The sequence below is a fragment of the Hemitrygon akajei genome, chromosome 9, assembly GCF_048418815.1.
Source record: "Hemitrygon akajei chromosome 9, sHemAka1.3, whole genome shotgun sequence".
NCBI classification, from domain to species: domain Eukaryota; kingdom Metazoa; phylum Chordata; class Chondrichthyes; order Myliobatiformes; family Dasyatidae; genus Hemitrygon; species Hemitrygon akajei.
Window position 1 is genome coordinate 75,317,794 of NC_133132.1, and position 27,522 is coordinate 75,345,315.

The window sequence follows — 27,522 nt, forward strand, 5'->3', positions numbered from 1 at the left end:
AGAGTGTGGTTCTCATTTTAAAAACTACCAAATGTTGAAAGGCCTAGCTAGAATGAATGTGGAGAGAATGTTTGCAATAGTGGAAGAGTCTAGGACCAGAGGGCACAGCCTCAGAATAGAAGAATGTTCTTTTGGAGCAGAGATAAGGTGGAATTTCTTTAGTCAGAGAATGGTGAATCTCTAGGATTCATTGCCAAAGGTAGCTGTGGAGGCCAAATCATTGGTTGCATTTAAAGCAGAGATTAATAGTTTCTTGATTAGTAAGGCATCAGTGGTCATTGGAAAAGGCTAGAGAATGGGGTTACGATGTTAAATCAGCAAATCAGCCCAGTGAATGATTAAATGGGTCAAATAGCCTGCATGCACAAAATGCTGGTGGAACACAGCAGGCCAGGCAGCATCTATAAGGAGAAGCGCTGTCGAAGGGTCTCAGCCCGAAACGTCGACAGCGCTTCTCCTTATAGATGCTGCCTGGCCTGCTGTGTTCCACCAGCATTTTGTGTGTGTTGTTGTTTGAATTTCCAGCATCTGCAGATTTCCTCGTGTTTGCTCTTTAAATAGCCTGCATGTCATGGTCTTACCATGAATGGTGAGGTCCTAGGGGGTCTTGAGGAAACGGCATATCCTTGAAGGTAGCAGTGCAAGTAGTTTTAAAAAAAAAGGCATGCAGAAAGCTGGCCTTGACATTGAGGACATTGGAATACAAAAGCAGAGAGGTTATGTTCCACCATTGTAAAAGTTTGGTCAGACCTCAGCCAGAGTACGACATGCAGCTCTATTTATCATACTATAGAAAGATGGGAAGGCACTGAAGAAGATGCAGAGGAGATTCACCATGCTTGGCACGGAGAGTTTTGGTTATGAGAAGAGACTGCAGAGTGTAGGTTTGTTTTTCATGGAGGGGTGATGTGATTGAAATACATAAAGCTGAGGCATGTCGATAAGTTGGATGGCAGGAATCTTTTCCTCTTCAGAGATCATTAATGTGAAAGGACAGATTTGGGCTGGCCGAAGAGGTGAGAGATGTGGAGGGGATATTAGGGGGACCTGTTTAACCTAGACAGTGGTTAGTGCTTGGAATGCACTGTTGGAAAGAGTTCTGTAAGGGAAATAACTGGGAGCATTTAAGAAATGTCAAACATTTGAATAGCCTAGGCATTGATAGCAATGGGCAAAGTGCTGCAAGATGGTATTAGCTTAGCATGGATGAGTGACTCCTGGTAGCAGTGGATGTAGTTGGCCAAGCAACCCGTTTCCAAGCATGAATTTGACTCGTCTGTCTCTTCAAGCCGCTGCTCCCAAATGAAATGAATGGAGTTGCTGATCATTATACATGGTCTAACCACGTTTTCAAGGTTCATTTACAGAGTTAGCTGTTAAATGTCATTAATATGATTTCCTGATCAAAAGTAACTTTATATTTAATTATTCATTGATACATTCATTCGAGCTATGCAACCCAGAAATCCTTGATTTTTACCCTAGCCTAATCGTGGGTAATTGACAATGACCAGTTTACTTACAAACTGTTAAGTCTATGGACTGTGTGTGGAAACCAGAGCACCTGCACTAACTTCACTCAGTCCATGGGGATGGCGTAGAGCCTCCTTACAGATGATGTCAGAATTGAATTTTGAACTCTGACACTTCAAGCTGTAATAGTGTCATGTATGAGCCATGTTTTGTTCAAAACATTTTGCTAATCTCAGAACACTTATTTAAAGTATCTCTGTTTTCTCACTGACATTAAGATCTTCACTGCCTGTTTGGTGCAGTATGCTCACTATTAGAATCTGTCCAACTGTGGAGAACCAATAATTTATATCACTGCCATCATTCCTTGTCCATCAACTTCCTTATTTCAGAAATTTGCATTGTAAAGTGGAGGTTTGTTAGCAAGCTGCAGCATATTTAATCTTGTATGCTCTCTTTAATAGGTCTGTCTTACCGCAAAGGATTGGCTTGGTCTCGAACAAAAGATCTTCAGGACATGCTGTGTCTGCGCCCACTTGATGTGAAAACAGCAATAAACATGGTTGAAAGCAGCGATGAATTAGATAACATGTATGTTACCAATGCATTCAGGAGAAGTTGATTTTAAAAAGTGCCGAATAACAATGCTCAATTGTAGGGAGCGAGACACCTGCCCAGATGCATTGTCATACACTGGTTAGATACAGGCTGTCTGAGCTGTTAATGGTCATTCTGCTGCTGTGTGCTTTTGGAGTGTATATTTATCAAACCGTGCAGATGGGTGGGAGTATGAAGGATGGGTTGTTGTGATGGTTAATGCTTAATTGCTGTCTCTTCCCCTGCCCAAAATTACAACTCTTCATTACATATGGGATTCACTTTCATTAAAAAGGTTTCATTTCTTTCATAGTTTTCTGCTTGACATGTTCTGAATTGATGTTTGCTAATGTTGCAGGCTGCTCCAGGAAATTGCTGCTACATGGGACGGATGTCAGAAGTATTTCTATCAGTCCCTTGCACGACGGGCTGCACTCCAGACAGCATTACGTACTCCTACGAAAGTAATAATGATCCTTTACTATATGAGCCTGAATTTCTAGAATTTCAACAACGTTGTTATTGGCTTGTGGTTGAGAGGGACTTTGGGATGTGGTATGATGTATGAAAACAAAGGTCTTCATAATTATCAGGATGCCAGCTTTTAATTTTCATATTTAATGCGATTGTCTCCTTTTAAAAAAGCTGATGTTATTGCCGTGATTTATTAAACTACACAAGTATTGTTATGCTGTAGCACCTGTAAATGAAGATAGTTTTGATGTATCTATCAAATACAGCAGTCTACTGTTAGTGCTATTGGACTAGCAATGCAACAGTAGTGAATAGAATCCCAATAAGAATTAATAGAGAACACTCAAAAGTTTTAATACTTTGGAGATTTGGGGTAAATAACTTTGGCATGTTGACAGTTGGATGTAAGTATTAACTTGTCTGTTTACTAAGGATTAGACTGGTTCTTCACAGTATAAGCTGCATTGAGAACAAGATCAGAAAAAGACTGAAAGGGCTAGGGCAGGTTAACTTGAATAGAGGAATATGCTTAATGATCTAGGCTTTCTCCTTACTATAATCAGTTGGATTTTGCTGTTCCATTTCTCATTTTGGTTTATATTTTGGCTGTTTGGGTTTTGTAGGAACTGAGCCTGGGTACAGTTGAGCGTTGTCAAGGATTTACTGCTCATCTATTGAAACTTCTGATCAAACAAAGAAGGCGACTTACTAGACTAACTGAGCAGTGGGTCAGCTTGAGGTATGTTGCGTGACTTCCTCATGTAAAATGATATGTTTCTATTGATGTAAATAGACTACAAAATTCCTGTGGTTGTTCTTACTAAGGATAAGGTGCTTGGAAAGCTGAAAGGTCTGAAGGTAGATAAGTCACCTGGACCAGATGGACTACACCCCAGGGTTTTGAAGGAGGTAGCTGAAGAGATTGTGGAGGCATTAGTATTGATCTTTTAAGAATCACTAGATTGTGGAATGATTCCAAAGGACTGGAAAACTGCAAATATCACTCCACTCTTCAAGAAGGAAGGGAGGCAGAAGAAAGGATATTACAGGCCAGTTAATCTGACTTCAGTGGTTGGAAAGATGCTAGAGTCCATTATTAAGAATGAAGTTTCAAGGCACTTGGAGGTACATGATAAAACAGGCCAAAGTCAACATGGTTTCCATAAGGGGAAATCTTACCTGACAGATGTGTTGGAATTCTTTGAAGAAATAATAGGTAGGCTAGACAAAGAAGAATCAGTGGATTTTACCTGTAATTTCAGAAGGCCGTTGACAAGGTGCCACACGTGAAGCTGCTTAGCAAGATGAAAACCCATGGTATTATAGGAAAGATACTAGCATGGATAGAAGATTGGCTGACTAGCAGGTGGAGAAGAGTGGGAATAAAAGGGGGGCCTTTTCTGATTGGCTGCCGGTGATTAGTGGTGTTCTGCAGGGGTCAGTATTGTGACCACTTGTTTTCACTTTATATATCAGTGATTTAGATGATGGAATTGATGAGTTTATGGTCACATTTGCAAATGACATGAAGATAGGGCAGTTAGTATTGAGGAAGCAGGGAGGCTGCAGAAGGACTGAGACAGATTTGTAGAATGGAAAAGAAGTGGCAGATGGAATACAGTGTCAGAAAATATATGGTCATGCACTTTGGTAGAAGGAATAAAGCTGTAGATTATTTTCTAAATGGGGAAAAATTACAAAAATCAGAGGTGCAGGGGAGTCCTTGTGCAGGATTCCCTGAAGGTTAACTTGCAGGTTGAGTTGGTGGTAAGGAAGGCAAATGTAATGGTGGCACTCATTTCAAGAGGACTGAGTAAAAGAGCAATGATGTAATGCTGACGCTTTATAAGTTATTGGTCAGACTGCAGTTGGAGTATTATGAACAGTTTATGGCTCCTTATCTAAGAAAAGATGGGCTGGCATTGGAGAATGTCCAGAGGACGCTCTTGAGAATTATTCCAGGAATGAAAAGGTTCACTTATGAGGAGCATTTGATGGCTCTGGACCTGTACTCATTGGAGTTTAGAAGAACAAGGTGGGGGTGTGGATCTCATTCACATCTATTGAATATTGGAAGGCCTAAATAGTGGACAGGGTGAGGATGTATCTTGTAGTGGGGAGTCTAGGACCAGAGGGCACAGCCTCGGAATAGAAGGACGTCCATTTAGAACAGGGACGGGGAGGAATTTCTTCAGCCAGAGCATGGTGAATCTGTGGATTTAATTGCCAAAGACAGCTGTGGAGTGCAAGTCATTGGGATTATTTAAAGCAGAGGTTTGATATGTTCTTGATTCGTCAGTGTCAAAGGTTCATGGGAGAAGGCAGGAGATTGGTATTGAGAAGGTTAATAAATCAGCCATGATGGAATGGTATAGTAGACTCACTGAATTGAATGGCCTCATTCTGCTCCTGTGTCTTATGGTCTTATTGTAAAAAATATATTGTTATTTCGTTGGGACAAGTATACTGTGTTGTTAAATTTTCTTTTATCTAGTTTAACATCAAAATGTTGTACAGAATTCTGAATCCTCTTTTCTGACTGTTATTCATCCATACTAGACATCTAATTAAGAGTGTACAGGAAATTCAGACAAGGTTGGCAGGATTCAAGGATCATGATGTGGCTCTTCCACCTCAGAATGGCATTAAGCTTTGGATGGACCAACTTCGCGCACTCTTCATGAAACTCATAATAACTTTGGAACAAACTTTGTGGTTTATGCAATGTTGTCCAAAACACCAGACAGCTGAAGCACATCAGGACATGCCCATTGGAACTCAAAAAGTGGATAGCTGCGAAGGAGACCTGGAAAGTACCAGTGTGGCAACAGCATCTTTGCCTGAGAACTTTGTCCAATTTCACCTGACAGTCCCTACTCCCTTTGTGGCCAATCACTTTCCTGATGCTTGTAATATGCAGCAAGGAGATGCAGCATGGAAACAAGTAACCAGTCAGATTGCAAACGTGTTGAAAGATGTCAAGGTAGCAAAGGCAGAAATGGATGAAATGAACCATCAAACAAACAAAACCTTACTTTATTCATGGTAAGTCTTGTTATTTTATGAGAATATCGATGAAGGCAATAGTTTGGGTAATTGTCATACAATCAGGAGTTGTGGGTCCATGTTCTTTATCACTGTACACAGAATTTCTAGAGAAAAACCAATCCATCTGACAGTGGTACCAGTTAGGGACTGAAAGCCACTAACTAGAGTGAATCAAGAAAACCTTAAGGGATTCCTGCAGTTCGTTCTATCGAGATTATTATTGGAGAAAGCACCCCAAGTGTCCTTAGTAAATCCATGCATCATCCAGAGTTAATAGAGGACTAGGAGCATGGTGTTTTATTTTTCTCTCTGCAGTGTTTGAATCCAGAATGTGATTAGACTTGGCCTTTATCACTCAGATTCAGATTCAGTTTATTTGTCATTTAGAAGCCACAAATGCAATGCAGTTAAAAAATGAGACAACGTTCCTCCAGAATGATATCACAAAAGCACATGACAAAACAGACTACACCAGAAAATCCACATAAGGTTTGGCAATCCCCAATCCAGAGTCCGGAGAGGCTGCTGCGTATTAATATCGTGCTACCGTCTTAACTCTTGGAGTGAAATTGGTGTAGTATTGAGGAAGTTGGTCACGTCAAGTGGATGCAGGGGAGGAAAATGCCTTGGAGTTCTGGTTTGATTGTCCCACTTGATTTTGAGTGGAAAGAATATAATTCCATTTCCATTTTTATTTTGGCAGGACATGTTTTGAGACTTGTTCATCAGGGATTGGTTGCTTAAGTAGAACAGTTGTTCATCTGCAAGATATACAGGCCATTTTTGCTGTTGCTGGTTCCCAGAGCACTTGCTGTCCAGTATTATTCAGCAGTCTAGAATACATTAAGAAGGAAGCTAGTTGTGCGGTGACTGAATTTACAACATGGGAGAAAGAGCTCCTGAATCTGACTTTTGATGGTAAGGATTATGTGTACAAAAGTAAAACAATATGCTTTCAGTGTATTAAATTCGCCATGATGCACATTGACTACTGACGTTGCATGTTTTTAAATTCTAGATTCCAGTGTGGATTCAGAAATGGATTTCTCTCCACTGGTGGAGCCGGTTATTAACACAGTGCTCTGTGCTGTGCAGACTGTATTGAAAGGGCAAAAGGAAGAAGCTGAACAGGAACAAGGCCAAGTCATGGGTTGGCATTTTAATTTTAAACATTGCTGCTTTCAAAATCTCAAAAGTTACATTAGTGAGAGGAATGCTGCTGGACAGTTGTAGTGTAGTTTAAAATGTTACTTTAACTATCGCCATTTAAAGCCTATTGAATCTCAAGTTTCTCACTGTCAGAAAGCTGTTGCATTATGGAATGCTTAACAGGTAAAATGCCATTTTCAGATGGCTGTTTCAGATAAGTAGCTTGTAAAAGCCAGTAGAGTTGGGAATAATTTTGAACAGTGGGGCACACAGACCAATCGGGTTTAGTTTGTTGGCTCTATCTTCACAGAAGGCCAGTTTATTCCATGGAATTCGTGTAGTAGTAGCCATGCTCTTTGTTAATCTTTGAAAATACATTGTGATCTGTCCTCCCTCACCATCATTCAGGGCCCCAAAGAGTCCTTCCAAGTGAGGTTATACTTCATCTGCAAGTCTGTCTGGGTCATCGTCTGTATCCAGTGTTCCCAGTGTAGCCACCTCTACCTCGATGACAAATAACGTAGATTGGGGGACCACTTTTTCGAGCACTTTCACTCCGTCCACAACAGGGAAGATTTCCCAGTGGCCAGTCATTTTATTCTACTGCCCATTCCCAAACTGACATGTCAGGCCATGGCCTCCTCTACTACTATGACAAGGCCACTCTCAGGTTGGAGGATACACACCTCTTATTCTGCTTGGGTGGCATTTAACCTGACAGCATGAACACTGATATCTGCAACTTACAGTAATTCCACTTCTTTCCTTTTCCATTACCCATTCTGGCTCCCCCCTTATCCCTTCTCCTCATCTTCCACTGAGCCACTCCTCCTTCTCTTTTTCACCTGTCACCTCCTAGCTACTCACATCACTTCCTCCCCCACCCAGCTAACTACCCCCTCACCTGGCTTCACCTATCAGCTTCCTACTTGTACTCCTTCCTCTCCCCTCATCTACTAATTCTGGCTTCTTCTCCCTTCCGTTTTAGTCCTGATGAAGGGTCTTGGCCTGAAACTTTGACTCTATTCCTCTCCAAAGATGCTGCCTCACCTGCTGAGTTCCTCCAGCATTTTATGTGTGTTACTCTGGATTTCCGGCATCTGTAGAATCTCTTGTGATCAGTTACCAGTTACTGCATATTAACAATGTTTTCCTGGACTACAGGAAATGAAAATGAAGATGAAGCAAAAGTGCGCTCTATTCCGACTGGATACTTAAGTGAAGTTTTGGAGCATCAAATGGCAAATGACATCAGCTCCTTAAACCTCAAGAAAGTTACTGCTGCAGTTTCAGACCTTCTGAAAAAGCTCATAGATCATCGGCAGGAGTGCACAATAGAAGAGTACCAGGTTGGTTACTTTGCATCTTGGCTAGAAAGCTGTTGACACCAAATGCAAGCTGAGGTAACCGATTTCTTAGATTATTTGTATTAGAAATTCTTAGTTGTGTGTCGTCAGAAACAACATTTGACTTAGTTTATTATTCATAAAGAAAAGAGGAAGTGTTAAGGGGTCATACAGAAGAGAAATGATTCCTTTCAGTCCACTTATATCTACTCCGGGCTTCAATTAACTAAGTATACCAAGTAAGCTTCCAAGTATTTGGCCATAGACTTAATGGAGTTTCAGATGCTTATCTTGAGTGTAACTGCTTCCTCCCAACCTCTGAAGTAGATTTCAGTTACACTTTGGTGTTATGGGATAAAGGCAGGTGCACAGGGAGTTGTTGTAAAATCTTCTTCAAATCCCTCCAGATACCTTTGCCTTAATTTAAGCCTGTGGTTATGGAGACTTTTTTCTAAAGGAGAAAGATTTTTCCACTGTCTACCATCTGCTTCCCTTTCAGATTATTGCAGTTTTAATAATGGGGGTTCTTGATCTCTGTCATCAAATTAAAACTGGAACCTAAATCTGCACCTTTTAAAATGTTAGTAATTAGAATGTAACAAAATCACTTGTCTTGTATTCTTTAGATGGGGACAATTTTCACTCTTATCCCAAAGAGAATTTTGAGCAGCCCATGGATTAAGCAGTTGATTGAAAAATTTATTAATCTTCCCTGTAGGGTTTGTAGTTTAAATAGGCATCACTGTGAAAGTAGCATGCTGAAGATTGTTGTAAATTCTTTCTCTAAGTATCTGAGACAAATTATTAAGACTCATAACAAGTCCCTGCAAATTTGCTCAAATATGTTGAGCTGGTATCTCAAAATTCCGTTCTCGTCTTTGCCAAATCATTGAAGTTTTTTAAATTAACTAGATTTCTAATCATTTCATTTCCTCCTACCTTTATTTGATTTATTTAGTTGTATTGTAAAGAGCCAAAAGTCTAAGTGTATTTTAAATATTCCTTCCTTAGTTGTTCAATCAAAACTGCCGCAGTATTGTGCGATTGCTTCCCATGTTGACTTCCTACTCCGAACTAATCCTGTACTACCTGATGGTTTCCATCACAACTCATAGGAGCACTGGAAAATTGCTTTCCATCTTGACTCATTTATTTACAGACCTTGCTATGCAGGTATGTTGAAGCAGTGGTTTCTATGCGCTTTTCATTAAAATTGATCTGTATTTCTAAGTTGAGTTTAAAATCATTTTTCTACCTTTTTAAGTTATGTAATCATATTTTGTACATTATTCTCTATCCTGCCATCTGCCTCTCAAATATCTATTGTGCTTTCTCTGTACAATAAAAGTTATTCTTCGTTTTACTTCTTTCTCCCCCCGCCGACCCCGTATTGGTCACTGGGGGAAGTAAAGGCTTGAATGAAGATAGGGTTTGATTGAATATGTCCATATTTTGGATATTTAAAATGAAACTAGGCTATTTAATAAAACACATTGTAATTAATTTATGAGAAAATCAATGTATTGGATGATTTGCTTATACTTGGAATGCCTTTTATTTTACAAAATTTAGTTTTATTGTAATAAATTTAGTGGAGCAAGTGATTTTCCAGGATGGATGGGGAAGGCAAACAGACTTGAATGCTGACCTTTTTGATGGTTTAACAAACTGTGTAAGTGACAATAAAATGATAAGTGGTATCTCTTATTGCCAGGGATTCTGCCTTCCAAAAGAGTTGATGGAGGATGCAGGAGGTGAAGGTTCAACCCAATTCCATGATAATGAGGGTGGAGGGATTGGAGAAGGTGAAGGGATGAAAGACGTTAGCGACAAGATAGAAAAAGAAGACCAGGTATGTATTCGATTTTTTTTTACATGTTACATGATGTAACATTTCATTTGGATCTTCGGATTGATTCTATAAATATCTGCACATTGGATCCTTGCATCAGATGTTTCTGTTGCTATGAAGAACTATTCATTGACAATTGACTGACTTTTAATGTTTTTATTTTATTTTTAAAATATTTTGTTTGTATGTAGTTTAGAATTTCTGCACAGTGTATTGGTGTGCTGCTGATAGAAAAGTAGTATCTAAATACATACAGTCGGCCCTCCTTATCCACGAGTTCCGCATGCGCGAATTCAACCAACCGAGAATTGAGAAAACCCAGAAGTGCTCTTCCAGCACTCATTGTCTGAGCACGTACAGACTTTTTTCTTGTCATTATTCCCTTAACGATGCAGTATAACAACTATTTTACATAGCAATTCCATTGTATTAGGTATTATAAGTAACTTAGAAATGATTTAAAGTATACGGGAGGATGTGCGTGGGTTATCGTGGATCGGGATCGAAAAAAATCGGAAGTTCTCTTACTAAGCAAGTCAGAACAGGTACATCTGGTATTATTTAGAGTCAGTTAGTCCAACGTTTGTCTTAGTATATAGTGTATATTTTACCTCTCTATGCATATAAAACACTTAAAAACATATGTTTCAGTGCCGTGCTCAGGAATGGAAGTTCCCGAGTTCGATCCAGTGACAGATCGCTCCTGAGCACGCAGTCAATCCGTGTCTGGTTGATGTGGAGAATCAAAAACCCAAAACCCAATAATTAAACCACTGCGTTGCTTAGTAATAATTGTAACTTTCATCGGAGCAGGGCCTTTCTCACTTTATCCTTTAAATTTGTTCTGATCGTTGGCTGACGTAACCTAACACTTTTCCAGTGACAGATGGTGTTTCACCTCTTTCTGATCGCTTTATTATTTCCACTTTATTTTCAATCGTGATCGTGATTATTTTTGTAAACAGAAATACTGCAGATTCAGAGCACCGCTGCCAGGTCCTAATGTCCACTGCACTGTGACAGGTTAAATAAGGTCTGGGGTTCTGCTGGGTCCTAAGGTCCACCGCATTGAGACAGGTTGAATAAGGGACTTGAGCATCTGCGTTTTTTGGTAACCGTGAGGGGTCCCGGAACCAATCCCTCATGGATAAGGAGGGCCGACTGTACTGTGCAATTAATTTGCAAAATGCCTGTTTTATTTATTTTAATATTTGCATATTTTGTATTGATTGAAGAGGTAATTGAGAGATCTAAAATGGTGTACTATGGCTTCATGCATAATGCAACCGTAACAATGAATTCTTTATTCTCAATTTTATCTTGACCATGTTGGAAATAGACTAGATTTTACACTTCGAATTGCATCCGGTGTTCTCTTGTAAGGCCTATATAGTATTGTTAACCCACAAGATTACTAGGTGGTAGTAAAAGTTTGGAGTCTGTTTCTTTTACTCAACTTGTTCTATTTGAATTGTAACTCTATTTTGAATGCAGGTGAAAAATCTGCTCCTTAAAGAAAAATTTGAAGTAGCTTCAGAATAGCCTATTTCTATCTCAGTCATTTTTCTTCACTTTCTTTCTCAGCCCCCTACTGCCTTCTTACTCACCCATTCCAGCACCTATTTGAATCTGAACTTTCCTTCATTGCTGAACTAATTGAGAAGAATTTTGTTGAGTTTGGTAACTGGGTAGTCGTCATCTTTGAAACATTTGTGTCCTTCCTCTATTTAAGGTTGAAGATACCTTCTGCAAAGACCAAGAAAAGAAAGAGGACCCAGAAAATATGCCAGATGTTAAAGATGAAGAAAATGCCATAGAAATGTCTGAGGATTTTGATGGAAAGCTGCACGATGGAGAGCCCAAAGAACAAGGTTGATTTTTAAGTCACACTTTGAGGAAAATTTGAACTCATCAAAAATACCAAATCGAATGTAGATCTTCTGTGCATCACACCATCAAAATATTGTTTTGAACTTAAATTTGCAGCTTTTGGAAAGTTACTTGGAATGGAGCCCAAGAAACATGAATGCAGAGATCCATGTTATATTTTAAACTTTCAATATTTTTCTTGTCTGCAGGAAATTTGTTTATTTTGTGAATATCAAATGGCTGCATGGTCATGTTCACAGTAGCTGTGCTGTTTTCTAAATACTTACAGATTTCTAAATTATGATACCTTAACCCATTAAGTTGCTACTTTGAATGTTTTTTTGGCATCAGGCTTTCTGTTTGGTTCTATTGAAACTGATTATAGAATTGTAGCATTAGGTCTTAGCAACATTTCACAGCTAATTGTAGAATGACTCCAACTTGACAGCAGTTTTGAGTGCAGTGAGATTCTTTCAGTTATGATTTGAAAGTCTCAAATTCATCTGTTTTTCAGTTTTTATTTGCATCATGAAATATAGTGAATGTAATTATTCTTCTCATCTGAGGTGCTTTGCTTTCAAATGTACCCACTTAATTGTCATCAAACTGATACAGTACTGTTCTGAAACCAGAAGCAGTGACCAGCTGTGCAACTGGTATTTAAGGGGCTGATTGTGTTTTTCAACAGGAGAGCAGGATAATGATGAAGAATCAGACAGTGACGAAGAAGAAGAGCTGGATAAACAGATGGGTGACCTGGGTGATGCTGAAGCTGACAAATTGGATGAAAGACTTTGGGGAGGTGATGACGACGACGATGATGATGATGCTAGTGATAAGGCTGAAGAAACTGGACCAGGGATGGATATGGTAAGATGTGAGACATTTGTAAATCTGAGTAAATCTATTTTTAGCTTCAGTGTTAATATTTCCTTGCATTAAAATTTATTTTTTGAAAACTGTGAAGTTGGAAATGAAGAATAAATCCAATTTGTATCTGTGAGGCTCATTGCATTCCAAATACATAAATGAACAGAAACAGCAAAGCAAAGTTTACTGTCATATGCTCAGGAACCTGTATGCTTTAGGGCAATGAAAAAGTTATTTGCAGCAGCATCATAGGGACATAGCATCATCTAAGCAGTATTCAAAAGAAAATCAAATTAAACATATCTTTTACTCAATTTTAAAAGGGCAAAAAACAGAATTAGAACAAAAACAAGGTCCATTTGAATGAAAAGTGATCAGAGTCATCTTAGTGTTGCTAAAATATAGTGTGGATTACAGTTTTTACCATTTCTGTGTCATGGATAGATAAACATGAACATTAACTTCTGAATTCCCTGACCTTTTCCCCATATCTAGTGTTCCTGGTTTATATTTCTTATAGATTGTTTTAGATAAATTATTTTTTAAAAAAATATATAGTTTTCATTTCATCAGTAAAACAGTTGAAAATTCCTTTCTAAGTTGAATTTGAAGAGATTGGCAAGCAGGTAATGGGCCTGAAAGCAGGATGAGTGGCGAAGGAAGTAGACAACTAGAGACTGTCCTGCATCCATCAAAAGTTGTGTGGTGGGCACCTAGAAGTTAAAATTGGCACAGACAAATTCTTAATTCATAAAACTTGCAATTTATTTTTGAAAATATTTGTTGAGCCAAAGGGTGGTGAATCTATGGAATTCATTGCCACAACCTGCTGTGGAGGCCAAGTGTTAGGGAATATTTAAAGCAGAGGCTGATAGGTTGTTGATTAGTAAGGGAATCAAAGGTTACGTGGAGAAGACACAAAAATGGGGTTGAGAGGGATAGTAAATAAGCTAAATTCTGCTCCTATGTCTTACGGTCTTGATGTAGAAAATAGAGGCGTCCTCTTAATATTTAAAGGAGGTTCAAAGAGACTCAAATAAATTTTGGAAAGATTTACTATATATCTTGGCGATTTTCTGAATTTGTCAACATCACTACCACTAAATGAAGAAGTCTCACTTTAATCTGATGATTTGATCTATTCCTGGATGTTGTTTTAACTGTTTTTAATTTTGGCTGTTAACACTTTAATTGTTGTAGGAGCAGTCGGAACTCGTTGCGAAAGATGACAATATGGAAGCAGCAAATCAAAATGACAGTGACACAAAAAAACAGGAGGAGGAGGAGAAAAAAGAAAGAGAGGAAAGCAAAGACAAAATCCATGAACAGTTGGATGAGGTAGTGACACTTTCTCCAAGAGGTGCTTGTATTTGCAGTTACGTTAGGAATTATGTACTTTGGAAGTACCTGTGCTAATGCATCAAATTCCCATGTTGCCAACTGCAGTTCTCATCTGTTACTCTGCTAACAGAAAACAATGAAAATTCAGAGTACAAAAATTTACTTCCTCTCTTAATTAACATTTTGAAAATCTTGTGATGTCCTGACTACCAGAACAAATTTATGAAACTTAACAATCTTGACGAAGGAGCTCAGTCCAAAATCTTGACTGTTTATTACACCCCATGGGTGCTGCCTGGTGTACTGAGTTCGTCCCACATGTGTATATTGCTCAAGATTAAGAGCATCTGCTGAATTTCTTGAGTCTAAAATTCATGAAATGAGTCGACAAATTCCCAAGAAATGAGAATCCACAATACCACTTACAAAGAATAAATTTAGCTTAAAATTTTTATCTCTTGAGTTTAAAGAAATAACCCATTAAAATGCCTGCTGCAGCAAGATTTATCCAAGAAGATGCAATGCGTAGCTTTTACTGTTAATGTAGTTTAGACTTTGCTGTGTGGAGTTGGGGGTATGATGATCTGATTACACTTCATCTGAACTTGTTCATAGGCAGGTAGTTTATTAGTGGCATTTACACATTTTAAATGAATATCTGTCTTGGTTTGCATGTGTTTTGTTACATTAGCGAGAGTACGATGAAAATGAAGTAGACCCTTATCAGGGCAAACAGAAGCAACCAGAAGTAGAAGCCTTGGATCTACCCGATGATCTCAATCTTGAAAACCAAGATGGGGATAAAAGTGAAGATGAGCATGAGGAAGAAGGTAACGATGATACCAGTTAGTTATGGGGCTGACTTTAATACATACAAAACACCCTAGAAGTTAGCTTTTACAGTATTGATGCTCGAATATTTTCAAAACTGATTGAATGTAGTAGTGGATTTAAAGCCAAGTTATTTGTTGTTCCTTTCCATGCCTTGTGGCACAACCTTGTCATTGCTTTAGCTTGTCTGTTTTTTTACAAGGCCGAGTTGCTAGCTTGAAACTTAACCCAATATAGATGGAAAGCGAGCAAAGAGCCAGCTGGAAAGCAAGCATGGAGCCAGCAGGATTAGAACATGGGACCACTGGTCTCAAAGTCCGGTGCTGATGCCGCTACACCACTGGCTGGCTAAAAGCCAAGACATGCAGAGCAGAATTTCTTGTGTGCTTTTTAATATATTGAGTGTGTTGATCTTTGCTTGGTCTTTGACTGCATGGCTGGAGTCTCTTGCCAGCACCTGACATCAGAGATATTATTCTGTGAATGAGTCGAATTCTTGTTGTCAAGTGATCACTGTCTTCCAGTGATTGAAGGTAGGTATGTTGGCTGTTTTCTTTTAAAATTGGATTGAAGATAAGTGGCAGCTTCCCCATGTTGGCTGACAAATAGTTTGGGTGGTGTGGGCAAAAATGTTTTGGATGGAATTATAAATGAAAACTTAAGATGAAACTACTTGATTTCATTTGCTCCTATTATTTATTCTGATGCTTTTGTCTCCTTTTTCCACTTTAAAGTCTTAAAATTTGCATCTCTACTACAGAACAACTATAGTGGGTTTTGAATGCATTTTGTTTTATCAAGGAGACAATCCATATGATATAGAGGAAAAGTTAATGGATTTCAACGAGGTCCCTGCAGACGAGGAAGACCAGAAAATGGAGGAGAGTTCTGAACAAGAGAAGACTGAAGATCACTCTCAAACTGGTGATGAAACTGAGGAGAAAAATCAAAAGGAGGATGATGAGGAAAAAAGTGAAAATCCAGATCAAAAACTCCCAGAAGAAGAAACATCTGAAAATTTGGAAGAGGAACAGTTGGCAAAGCAGGATGAACAAAACGAATCTGGCAGGGAGGATACAGGAGTGCCTGATGAGGGTCTGCAGTCAGAAGTATGTGATTTATTTACTTTTTGCTTTTTGGTTTGGTATTTACTTTTTCTCTGTGGAGAAAGTGAGCAGTAATTTGTATTTATACAGCATCTTTTACTAAGGAATAGGTGATCTTCCAGGGCTTAGCTTGTTCTCTACAAGCAGATGGTGGAAAGTAGATCAAAGCTGCCAAATTAACTGTTCTAAACCCACTACTACCCTCCCCTTTTTTCACTATGGGGAAATGCTTGGCATCTGGATCTTCCAATGGTACCTGACTGATTTACTATTTGGAATAGCAAAATTCATATTTGCTCTCTGTTCTCATAGATCAAGAAGATTGGAAGCCTTGGGTAGTCAATTTGAAAGTTTATTAATTCACTAAACCATTAAACCTTTGATTTACTGATGTTTGAATCCTTTCAGTCATTGCATCCTCTTGCAACTGGCATAGGAAATTTTTAAATTCTAAATTGGTATGTTAATGCTTAATTTGGATAATAAGTATATATATATATATATACTATTATATATATATATATATATATATATATATATATATATATATGGATGTAATTGCTTCAACTTACCAATATCTCCAGATCAGTTAGTCTTGGTATTTAACATGTTACTTTATTGGTCAATCCTTGCATAGAAGGGTATGTTATTTCATGTTTTTGGGTTCGCTTGCTGTCTGCAAACATAATTAACTTGTAATGTTTGACACTTTTAAGAGGTAACTGATTAATTCCAAACTCCATGCATTTGCTAATTGGAGCAATTGTCTGTGTCTTGTGGATCCAACAATTAACATTACCTGGGGATCTTGCAGAAGGTGCAAGGCTGCTTCCATTTGCTGTGCTGCTGTGAAGCGCCTTAATGTGTTTTTATTTAAATTAAGGTATCTTTATTGATTTACTGCTTCCGGTGGGGATGCTTGCATAAAATGCTTGTGCCAGGTTTGTTGTGTGCTGGGCTTTTTATTGTTGTTTTAAGGGCAAAGTATTCATGGAACTCATTGGCCTGGCTGGCAGCCAGTCTTGAATGGATCTCAGAGTTGAGGGGAGGCTTAGCTGTTGGCATGCAAGAAGACTATGGTGCAGTGATGAACCTTTGTTCTTGCACATTTACACTGTGATCAGCAAGTCCAATTTATCTGGTAGTCTAATTTCAGTTGAAGGTTTGAGTTAACATGTTTTAAACTGCATTAATGTTTGTGCAGGCTCAGAGTAATGTCCACTTACACATCTTGTTCCAGGCAAGTTTTCAAATATAAAGTTGTTTAATAGTCTCACCTCATGGAACTCGATGGATATTTCAATTTAAATTATGGTGATTGATTGGGTTCATTTTAAAATCCTTGATTTCTTTTTCAGACAGACGACAATATGGAAGACCAGGATGTTCCTGAGTCCAAACAACGAATGGAGCACGAAGCTGCAGGGAAAACTGGAGAGGAGAACCTTCAGAGCGATACAGCTGTGGAGGTGGCAGGATCTGCAACTGAGAGAGATCAGGCTAAGGAGGTACATTAGTACAAGGAGATTTGTACAGCCATGTGCTAGTGCACATTAATCACGCACAATCTTGGATTGCTGTTTATGTCTTTAATCTTTGAAGTAATTGAATCATTAGAGAATGGAGAGCATTACTTGGAAATTTCTCTGGGTTGTCAGACTGCGTCAGTCTCTGTTTCAGTAAAACAAGTATGGTCTAAAGATGATCATCTAAACAAGATTTTACAGACTTCTGCATGCTTCCCACAGATTGGAAGTTAGTTCATGTGTCCACTATTTAATAAAGGAGGGAAGAGAAATGCCGGAACCTATAGACAACTTAGATTGCCAGCAATATTTGGACCCCATATCTCAGAAAGGATGTGTTCTCATTGGAGAAAGTCCAGACAAGGTTCACAAGAATGATTCCAGGAACACAGGGGTTAACATATGAGGAGCGTTTGGCAGCTTTGGACCCGTACTCATTGGAATTTAGAAGAATGCAGAGGGACCTCATTGAAACCGACTGAATGTTGAAAAGATACGGAGTGGATGTTTCCTATGGTGGCGGTATCCAGAACTAGAGGGCACAGTGTCAAATTTGAGGGGAGACCTTTTAGAACACAGATAAGGAGGAATATTTTTAGCTAGAGAATGATGAGTCTGTGGAATGCTTGGCCACAGACTGTGGTGGAGGTCAAGTCCATGGATATATTTAAGACGGAAGTTGATAGTTTCCTAATTGATCAGGGCACTATCGGATATGGTGAGAAGGCAGGTGTATGGAGTTGAGTGGGATCTGGAATCAGCCATGATGGAATGGCGGAGCAGACTCGATGGGCTGAATAGCCTAATTCTGCTCCTCTGTCTTATGGTCTAATAGAGTAATGTTGAAAGTGGTAACTATTTGATCCAGTAACTATTTTTAAATGCCCAGAGTCAAAATAAATATATTCAAGGGAAGTGAAGTTTAATAACACTTCAGAAAAACTAAAGTTTGCATTTCTACTTAATATTGCTCCGTCTTACTTCAGTGTTTATTACAGAAACGTTCCAACAAGCAAGAAATTACAAACTAAAGAGAGAGAAAATTACCATATGCAGAAACTTAAATCACTAATTTTCATCCCCAGATTAAAACATTTACCCTGCACTGTACTTTATGTTGCAATGATGTCAGACATTTTTTGTTGAATGTTACAGGAACAAGGGTGTGGAGCTGCGGATGCTAATCAGTCAGAAGGCCATGAATCCAAACTGACTGCAAGGTTTGCATCTCAAAGACAATCTCAGGACAAAACACAGGTAAAAAAAATCTGCTCCATTCATCAGTATTATCTTTTGCAGTGTTTGCAAATTAACTGAAGCTTATCATTTCACAATTTTCATATTTTAACATCTGTATAAGAGCTTGAAACTATTCTCCATTTTTAATGATACAAAAGTTATCCATTTACTCAGCTACAGAGAATTTTATTTATAGATTAGAAATTATTGAACTAATCAAATTATATTTGGTTCAAAGTAAATTTATTCTCAAAGTACATATGTCACACTTACAATCCTGAGATTCATTTTCTTGCGGGCATACACAGTAAATCTAAGTAACACAATACAATACACAATGAAAGACTGCTCCCAACAAGATGGACAAACAACTAGAGTGCAACAGACAACAAACTGTGCCTGTACAAAAGAGGAAAAAAATTATACTAAATATTGAGACCATGAGATAAAGGGCCCTTGAAAGTGAGTCCACAGGTTGTGGGAATATTTCAGTGCTGGGGTGAGTGAAGTTATCCTCTATGGTTCACGAGCTTGATGGTTTAGGGTTAATAACTGTTCCTTCACCTGGTGGTGTGAGTCTTTGGGCTTCTGTATCAACATCCTGATGGCAGCAGCGAGAAGAGAGCATGGTCTGGTTGGTTGGGGTTCTTGATAATAGATGCTGCTTTCCTGCAACAGCACTCTGTGTAGATGTGCTCAGTAGTGGGGAGGGCTTTACCCTGATGGACTAAGCTGTATCCACTACTTTTAGTAGGATTTTCCATTCAAGGGCATTGGTGTTTCCATACCAGGCCGTGATGCCACCACACATCTGTAGAAGTTTATCGAAGTTTTAAATGTCATGCCGAATCTTCACAAACATCTAAAGAAGAAGAGGCACTGCAGTGTTTTCTTCACAATTGCACTTACTAGCTGGGCCCAGGACAGATCCTCGGAAATAATAACACTAAGGAATTTAAAGTAGCAGACCCTCTCCACCTCTGATCTCCCAATGAGGTCTGGCTCATGGACCCTTGGTTTCCTCCTCCTGAGGTCAGCAATTAACTCCTTGGTCTCGCTGACATGAAGTAAGCAGTTGTTGCTAGGCAGCACTCAGCCAGATTGTCGGTCTCCCTCCTGTCTGCTGATTCATCAGCAAGCTTAAATATGGCATTGGAGCTGTGCTCAGCCACACAGTGATAAGTGTAGAGTGAGTAGAGCAGGGGGCTAACCGCTTGTGCTGATAGAGATTGTGGAGGAGATGATGTTCCTAATCCAAACTGACTGGGATGTGCAAGTGAAGAAATCAAGGATCCAATTGCACAAGGAGGTAGTAAGGCCTAGGTCAGGCATGGGCAAACTACGGCCTGCGGGCCATATGCGGCCTGTTAAGCTTTTTAATCCAGCCCACAGAACTTGATGAAATTATATTAATAAACCTTGTTAACACCTCAGATCCATCCTGAGAATCGCCACAACAAAACTAAATCCAGACTTTGATGCGCTGGCTAAAAAGGAAGACCAACAACACTGTTCCCACTGAAATTAAAAATAAGTTTCTTCGTTGTGTTATGTAAAAAATGCATTTGAAAATATTTTTTTCAATAAGCCTTACATGTTACATGTCATTTCTGTTAAGTGATGGACATGAGTAGTGCGCAGGTGCACGTACGTTCTCAAAATAAAAAATGCGCTCCAGATCAAATAACGCGCTCTGCATACTGGCGCGCTGTCACTGTTCTGTCCTTCTGCTGGTCGTTGTTGAGTTTTGGCACGGGACAATTGAATAAGAAGGAGCAGGACAAGTAGACCTGCATCTCCTACCGTTTTTGAAATAAAGACAGTCAGGAGGAGAGTGATGATGATAATATCTTGAAGGATAACAGAATTTTCAGTGCTTTAAAATAATAACTGTTACTATTAAAAAAAGCTGTATTTTATTCATTTAATTTTCAGTGTTTTAAAAGTCATTTCAATAAATAGATAAATACCATGGGACTTCAAAGACAGATATTTTGTTGTAATGCATTTGTTCATTTTCAATTGAAATTAAAGCACATGTTTTCTACATATCCCATGATATTTTATTTTCTCTTATGAGGTGTATTACCAAAACACTCCGTCCATCTGCTCCTGGTCCGGCCCCCCTGTCAAATTTTAGAACCCTTTGTGGCCCACAAGTCAAAAAGTTTGCCCACCCCTGGCCTAGGTCTTGTTTTGATGTCCAGATGTTCCAGAAAGGAAATTATAGGCCAGTTACCCTGATGTCAGTGGTTGGAAAGATGTTGGAATCGTTTGTTAAGGTTGTGGTTTCAAAGTAGTTGATGGCACATGATAAAATAGGCCAAAGTCAGCGTGGTTTCTTTAAGGGAAAATCGTGCCTGACAAATCTGTTTGATTCTTTGAAGAAGTAACAAGCAGAATAGACAAAGGAGAATCAATGGATGTTGTGTACTTTGATAAGATGCCACACTTGAGGATGCTTAACAAGAGCCCATGGTGTTACAGGAAAGATTCTAGCATGAATAATGCAGTGGCTGATTGACAGGAGGCAGAGAGTGGGAATAAAGGGAGCTTTTTCTGGTTGGCTGCTGGTGAGTAGTGGTGTTCCACAGGGATCTGTGTTGGGACAGATTCATCATTTCCATTTCTGTTTTCCATGTCATTGAATTTGTTCTTGTCTTTGTCATTCCTGTTTTTTTTCCTCAGTCCTTTAACTGGATTAAAGCAAAGTAATATTAGTCTAGAGAGGTCAGCTGAGCTCCCAGATTCTTCAATTATCAACTTGTATTTCGAGTTTTGTGAACAGAAATTTATGAAGTTTATGCCTGGTCTCACAGATGTAGGCGAGGCACATCGGGAATACCCAATGCAATAAATAAGGCCAGAGTATTTGCATGTGAATGTGTGCTTCAACTGGAAGGACTCTGGAGTTGCTCTATAGAAGCTGCCTGACCTGTTGAGAGTTCTTCCTGCATGTAGTGTTGCTCCAAGTTCCAGCATCTGCAGTCTTTCATGTCTCCATTCAACTGAACTCCCACTCAATTTTGTTGTCCATTATGTTAAGTAGCAAGAGAGCAAGTAGTACATCTGTGCAAAAAGCTAACTTAAAGTATTTGCGAATCTGTTTCAATCTGAAGAGTTACAAAAGAAAGCCTGGTCACGCAGATAATGAGCGAACAATGGGTGACCGCAATGAACGTGTGAGTAAGCGCCTGAAGACAGTGGAAGCTGACAGTGCACAACAGCAAGACACCGCTCAGTCAGAACAAGGCGTCAAAGAGGCAGACATATACGAACATGTGAAAGAGGGATGTGATTCCTATGATACTCAAACCTATGGTAAGATCAAAAATTTTATATTCAAACTCAGCAGAGAATTGCTTCAAGATGTTTGCTTTCTTTTGGGGAAAAGAATAACTTCTGCTTTGGTGATGGAGGTGGTAGAGTAAAATTTAATTCTAATTATATAAATATACTCACTTTAGATGCAGCCACAACAGAACAGCAAAAAGTAGGTGGAGCAGGCCAAGAAGAGCAAGATGAAGATTCTGAATCTATTGAAATGGAAACCATTCAGGAAGAGGAACTGGAGTGTGTGGACGTACAGGAACTGAAGCCAGAGAAAGAAAAGTCTTCAACTTCCACAGCCTCAGGTAATTAAACACATAACCACCGCACAACATGGTGAAATGTAAAATAACTAATTAACTGTCTGCCTTTTCCAATTAGTCTTGAATATAAAATATTAAACATTAATTTGCTAAAATCACCATGCAATTTCTCCACTTAAATAATTTATCAAATAACTTTTACTATATGATGTCGCTACTAAAAAATGAGTCATTTTGGAGCAGCAGTTTATAACTCGACAACCCAATGTTTGTTATTGTCACTTCAAGATTTTACTTTTATTTTAACCCAAGTTGTATCTGATTGCACTGTGGTCTGTGAACCCTTCAGTTTCTTTTTATTATAGCTGTTAGCAGGTTAAAGAAAGCTTTAGGTAAATCTCATTTCTGTGGAATCTTGCTGTGTGCAAATTGGCTGCTGCATTTTTTGCCATATGCAATGACAGCACTCTGGAAATAAATTACCTGATTGTAAAGGATTTTGCATTGTGATGAAAAGTGCTCTAATATCCAGGATAATTCTTGGTTCGTTTGAGGGCATTTTTATATTGATCCTTTGATTATTGTAGGATATGACAACCTGGAAGCAGAGCTGCACCCTCCCAAACCTGAAGATATCGATGATACAAAAGATGACTCGTCAGACTCGGAGAAAGAGTTGTCAACTGAGAGGAGCAGAGAGTCCACAATCCACACTCGCCATGAACTGTTAACTGAGGACATGGAACAAGTAGGTAACATCAAGGGTGATGCAATTGGTTAAAGGCTAATTTCAAGTCTTGATGAATGATGGTTGTTAACGTATTGTTGCACTTTGCTTAACAAGGACGAGGCATGAAAAGAGTTAATTCCTAAATGTTATGACTTGCAAACAATATTTTGGAAAATGTAGTTATGAGAGGTGAATCTTTCAATTTTAAAGTTGTGGTGTTTTCAACCACTGCTTCCTAGCTTGAGCTGAATTTGTAAACATATTGATAAGAAACTAGAATATGTCACTTAGACCTTCGGTGAGCCTGATTTGTTATTCTATAAGGTCATGAAATATTTGATTTGTGATCTTAACTATAATGTGTCATAGAAGCCCAGGATGCCATCAGGGATGGCCACTCTATCTCGTATTGCCACTTTTAGAGAGCCATTGGACTTGTGGGCTTGTACCTCAAGATCCCTCTGTACATAAATATTCGTAAGGATCCTGACGTTTGCTGTTCCTTATGCATTTGACCTCAAAGTGCAACACCTCATATTTGTCTGGATGAAAATCAATCAGCCATTTTCCAGCCCCTATCTGATCTATATCCTGCTGCATCCTTTGCTATACAAATATTGCCAATTTTTTTTTGTGTCATCTGATACTGACTTCTCAACCCAATCTACCAAGTCTCTGTGGATCCCATGTGATTTAATCTTCTGGATTAGTCTATAGTGAGGGACCTTTCAACTGCTTTATTGACAGATAGCATCCACTTCCCTCCCCTCATTAACTATCTTTGCTACCTCCTTACGAATTAAGGTTTTAGTGAAATGTTTGCTTTGCAGAGCACAGTCCCTGACCCGGAAGAGCTGCGTAAACAGTTAGAGGAACAACTGAGTGCGTGGCAAAATGAAGAGGCTGGTGATCCAGAACAAGTGAGCAATCAGAGTTTTAATGTATTTGATTTTGTGAAGAGTTTAGTTGTGGATGTGCAACCAGATTATGCAAGAGAGGACTGTTCAAAAGGAACAAAATTATATCATCCCAGATCTTGAGTACAGACAATTTTACTTCATTTTGCTGGGCTACTTGCATTTCCATTGTACTCAAATATCTAATAATGAGGCATTGAAATTCACTTGTAAAACTGCATAGAAGTAATTAGCATTGTATTCTGAATCACTTTCTGCCATGTTTTGTAAATATTAGGCTGATTCTCGTCTAGTTGCTTTCCAGTGTAACTGCTAGAAAATGCACATATATTTTGTCTCATGGTGATGATGATGGTCAGAAAACATCTGGACCTGTGTTCATCTGGATCAGATAGTTGAATGAACTTTCCAAAATTGGCTTTACTTAAAGCAGCAGGAATAAAGGGTACATCTCAAGGTAGTGCTTGAAGTTAGTTCAGTGAGAATTGTGATTTAGATGGCAAAACATAATGCTGGTAATAGCAGGTCTTGTAGCAGTTGTGGTAATAGTAGCTGATGTTTCAGGTTGTTTCATTAGACTTTTCATTTAAAATAAGTTTTAAGTTGCAAAGAAGGGAAGGCATGTAGACAGTAAGTGTAGGAAAGATTGAATGATGAAAGGGGTGTTTATACGGTTGGACAACGATAGTGAAAGCTAATGATTAACAGATCATTAATGTCTGGAGATAGTTTTGGAGGAGATTCTGAATCCAATGATGCAGCACACTGGGAGAAGAAACAAAAACTGATTTTCTTGTTTTGTTTTGTTCCAAATCTAATTATAGGTAAAGTTTCTTTACTGTGGATCTAAGAGGACAAATCCTGTGCAACCAGTCATTTTACTTGTGAGTGAATTTATTTTCCTTTGTTTTGCCCTTACTAGGAGAAAGCTGCAGCTGCAATGTGGCAGCAGTATCAGACGTTGACCGCTCCTCTATCACAGCAGCTGTGTGAACAACTTCGCCTTATACTGGAGCCCACCCAGGCAGCTAAACTCAGGTCAGTGTTCTTGCCATTTGATTCTCTATCAAATGGACTTTTAACATAGTAAACCAGCGAGCTGTTTGTTATGTCTCCCCTCTTGCTGTGAAATGAAGACAGCTCATTCTCCCTTATTAGGGAGAGTGAGAGAGCCTGTGGTATGTGAAATACCAGGTGAACGTGTAATCTTTGGGGTACTGCAAATACTGCATGCTTGAGTGCTCGGTACTGGGTGCAGATGCATTTTTTGTCAGTGGGGGGAAGGGGGATCGTTGCTTGCTGCCGCTTACGCGCGAGAGAGAGGAAGCTGGGGAAGGACTTTGGGGTTCTAACATCTGTCATTCATTCTTTGGGGACAGTCCTTTGTTTTTGTGGATGGTTGCAAAGGAAAAACAATTTCAGGATCTATATTGTATACATTTCTCTGACGTTAAATATACCTTTGAAACCTTATTCAGGCATTATTCAGTTTTCAACCCTCCACACTTAACTCAATGAATCACCTGAGCTGATAAACTGTTTCTAAATCTTTGGTCTTCTGCTGACAAGTGTTGCAATTTTTGTTTTGCTACTGTACTGAGAAATTTTGGTTAGTAGATGCTTTACCATTTGAAATCTATTAACAATATATATTGCAGTGGGATGTGTATGTGGCAGTTTTTCCATAAGGCTATCACTTAACTTTTAAACAAAGAAGGATACAGGAATATAAAGTGAAATTGATATTTAGGATTTTAACTCTATAGTACTGCACAATCTGGAAATGGGAAATTGGTAGAAAATGCTGGAAGTACTCAGCAGAATTCTGCCGGGACATCTCCCGTTACGAAATCGGTTTTCAGTCAATTTGATTAGCTCCAGCTGATGGCAATGGATACAGCAAAGCCCACCAATGACCAGGCTCTAGCTCTAGCTCTACCATTGAGGATATCTTCAAGCGATGATGCCTCATGAAAGTGCCATCCATCATCAAGGATTTGCCCTCTGGGCCATGGGTTATGCCCTCTTCTCATTTCTGCCATCGGGGATGAATTTCAAGTACCTGAAATCCACAATTCAGAAATTGTTTCTAACCTCCGCCTTCCAATTTTTACTGGTCCACAACCGCTATCTGCTTCAGAATCAGCTATACCTTTAGCCAAACTGTTGCAGTATCTTCTCAACAGTGTAGAAAATTGGCAAAGCATGTCCTGTCTACCAAATACAGCACATGTAACACTCCAACTAATTAATATTGAATCAATCATCTTGCCACCTCTTGAGAAGGATATTGGTGCTAATGACAAGTTTAGATTTCACTTGGACCATTCTGTTGCAGACCATATCAGTCTTAATCCTGATCCAAACGTGGACCAGAGAACTGGATTTTAGAAGACTGCTGAGGGTGACTTTACCAAGATGTCATGGCAGCATTTTACAGATAGTAATCAGATTAACCTGAAGGGCAAAAACACCAATGGTGGAGTTGTATCTTGAACAAAGGAGGCTGATTGTGGTTGTTAGGTCAAGTGTACAAATCTCAAATCATTACTGCAGGGCCTCGGAGTAATATCTCTGGCTCAGCCATGTTTAGAGCTTCAATTAGATTACTTTCATCATAAGAACAGAAATTGGGATGATCATTAACTGCAGAGTCTTCACTTTCATTGGCTTCTTGGCAAATGAAGCAGTCCACACCTTCAGACAGCACAACATAACCAACGTTCAGAAAGGGCTACTGGGGAAAGTAATAGTCAAGCTGAGTAACCACCACATGTAATACCAAATATTATTCCATTGCGGAGACCTCATCATCGATGTTTTGAGTGATGTTATTGACCAGAAATTCAACTAAACTAGCTATGTAAATACTATGACTGTATGCAGGTTATCTGCTGGGTACTCTGCATCAAATCATGATCTGGTACTCCTCCAAAGCTTCTCCACTATTAAGAAGACACGTCAGGATGGCGATGGAGTACATTCTGCTTGTCTAGAAGACTGAATACAACTCTAACAACATAGCACTTGATCACATTTAGGACAATATCCACCAAAGCCATTTCCCTTCACCACTGGTACATGATGGCTGCAATCTATAAAATCTAGTACATACATAGCAACTATTTGTCCTGTCCGATCTGACAGAATTGATTGTGGACTTCTGGAGGAGGAAGTCAGGAGAACACACACCAGTCCCTATTGAAGGAGTCAGCAGAGGAACAAGTAATCAACTTCAAGTTCCTGGGCGTCAACATCTCAGAGGATCCCAGGGTCCAAAATATTGATGCAATCACAAAGAAGACATGTCAGCAGCTGTGCTTTATTGGAAGTTTGAGGAGATTTGGTGTGAATCCAGACTCCAGCAAATTTCTACAGATGTACTGTGGAGCGCATTCTGACTGGCTAAATTACTGCCCCATATGGAAGCTCCAATGCATAAGATCAAAAGAGGCTACAGAGCATTGTAGACCCAGCCAGCTCCATCACGGGCAAAAGCCTTCCCAGCATCGAGGACATCATCATTAAGGGCCCTCACCATCTGGGACATGCCCTCTTCTC

At 39.1% G+C, this 27,522-nt stretch overlaps 1 protein-coding gene across 1 annotated transcript in view; it reads left to right on the forward strand.

The window, feature by feature from the left end:
- Positions 1 to 27,522, forward strand: part of mdn1 (midasin AAA ATPase 1) — a 156,519-nt gene that overhangs the window by 116,369 nt on the left and 12,628 nt on the right. The window contains exons 76-96 of the mRNA XM_073056375.1: positions 1,938 to 2,064; positions 2,429 to 2,534; positions 3,168 to 3,283; positions 5,104 to 5,589; positions 6,296 to 6,510; positions 6,611 to 6,742; positions 7,906 to 8,090; positions 9,099 to 9,260; positions 9,802 to 9,939; positions 11,672 to 11,810; positions 12,497 to 12,678; positions 13,879 to 14,016; positions 14,711 to 14,849; positions 15,652 to 15,959; positions 17,315 to 17,464; positions 18,638 to 18,739; positions 21,841 to 22,042; positions 22,189 to 22,356; positions 22,902 to 23,062; positions 23,875 to 23,964; positions 24,884 to 24,999. Coding sequence (XP_072912476.1) covers positions 1,938 to 2,064; positions 2,429 to 2,534; positions 3,168 to 3,283; positions 5,104 to 5,589; positions 6,296 to 6,510; positions 6,611 to 6,742; positions 7,906 to 8,090; positions 9,099 to 9,260; positions 9,802 to 9,939; positions 11,672 to 11,810; positions 12,497 to 12,678; positions 13,879 to 14,016; positions 14,711 to 14,849; positions 15,652 to 15,959; positions 17,315 to 17,464; positions 18,638 to 18,739; positions 21,841 to 22,042; positions 22,189 to 22,356; positions 22,902 to 23,062; positions 23,875 to 23,964; positions 24,884 to 24,999 — 3,562 coding nt within the window. The remainder of the gene's footprint in view (positions 1 to 1,937; positions 2,065 to 2,428; positions 2,535 to 3,167; positions 3,284 to 5,103; positions 5,590 to 6,295; positions 6,511 to 6,610; positions 6,743 to 7,905; positions 8,091 to 9,098; positions 9,261 to 9,801; positions 9,940 to 11,671; positions 11,811 to 12,496; positions 12,679 to 13,878; positions 14,017 to 14,710; positions 14,850 to 15,651; positions 15,960 to 17,314; positions 17,465 to 18,637; positions 18,740 to 21,840; positions 22,043 to 22,188; positions 22,357 to 22,901; positions 23,063 to 23,874; positions 23,965 to 24,883; positions 25,000 to 27,522) is intronic.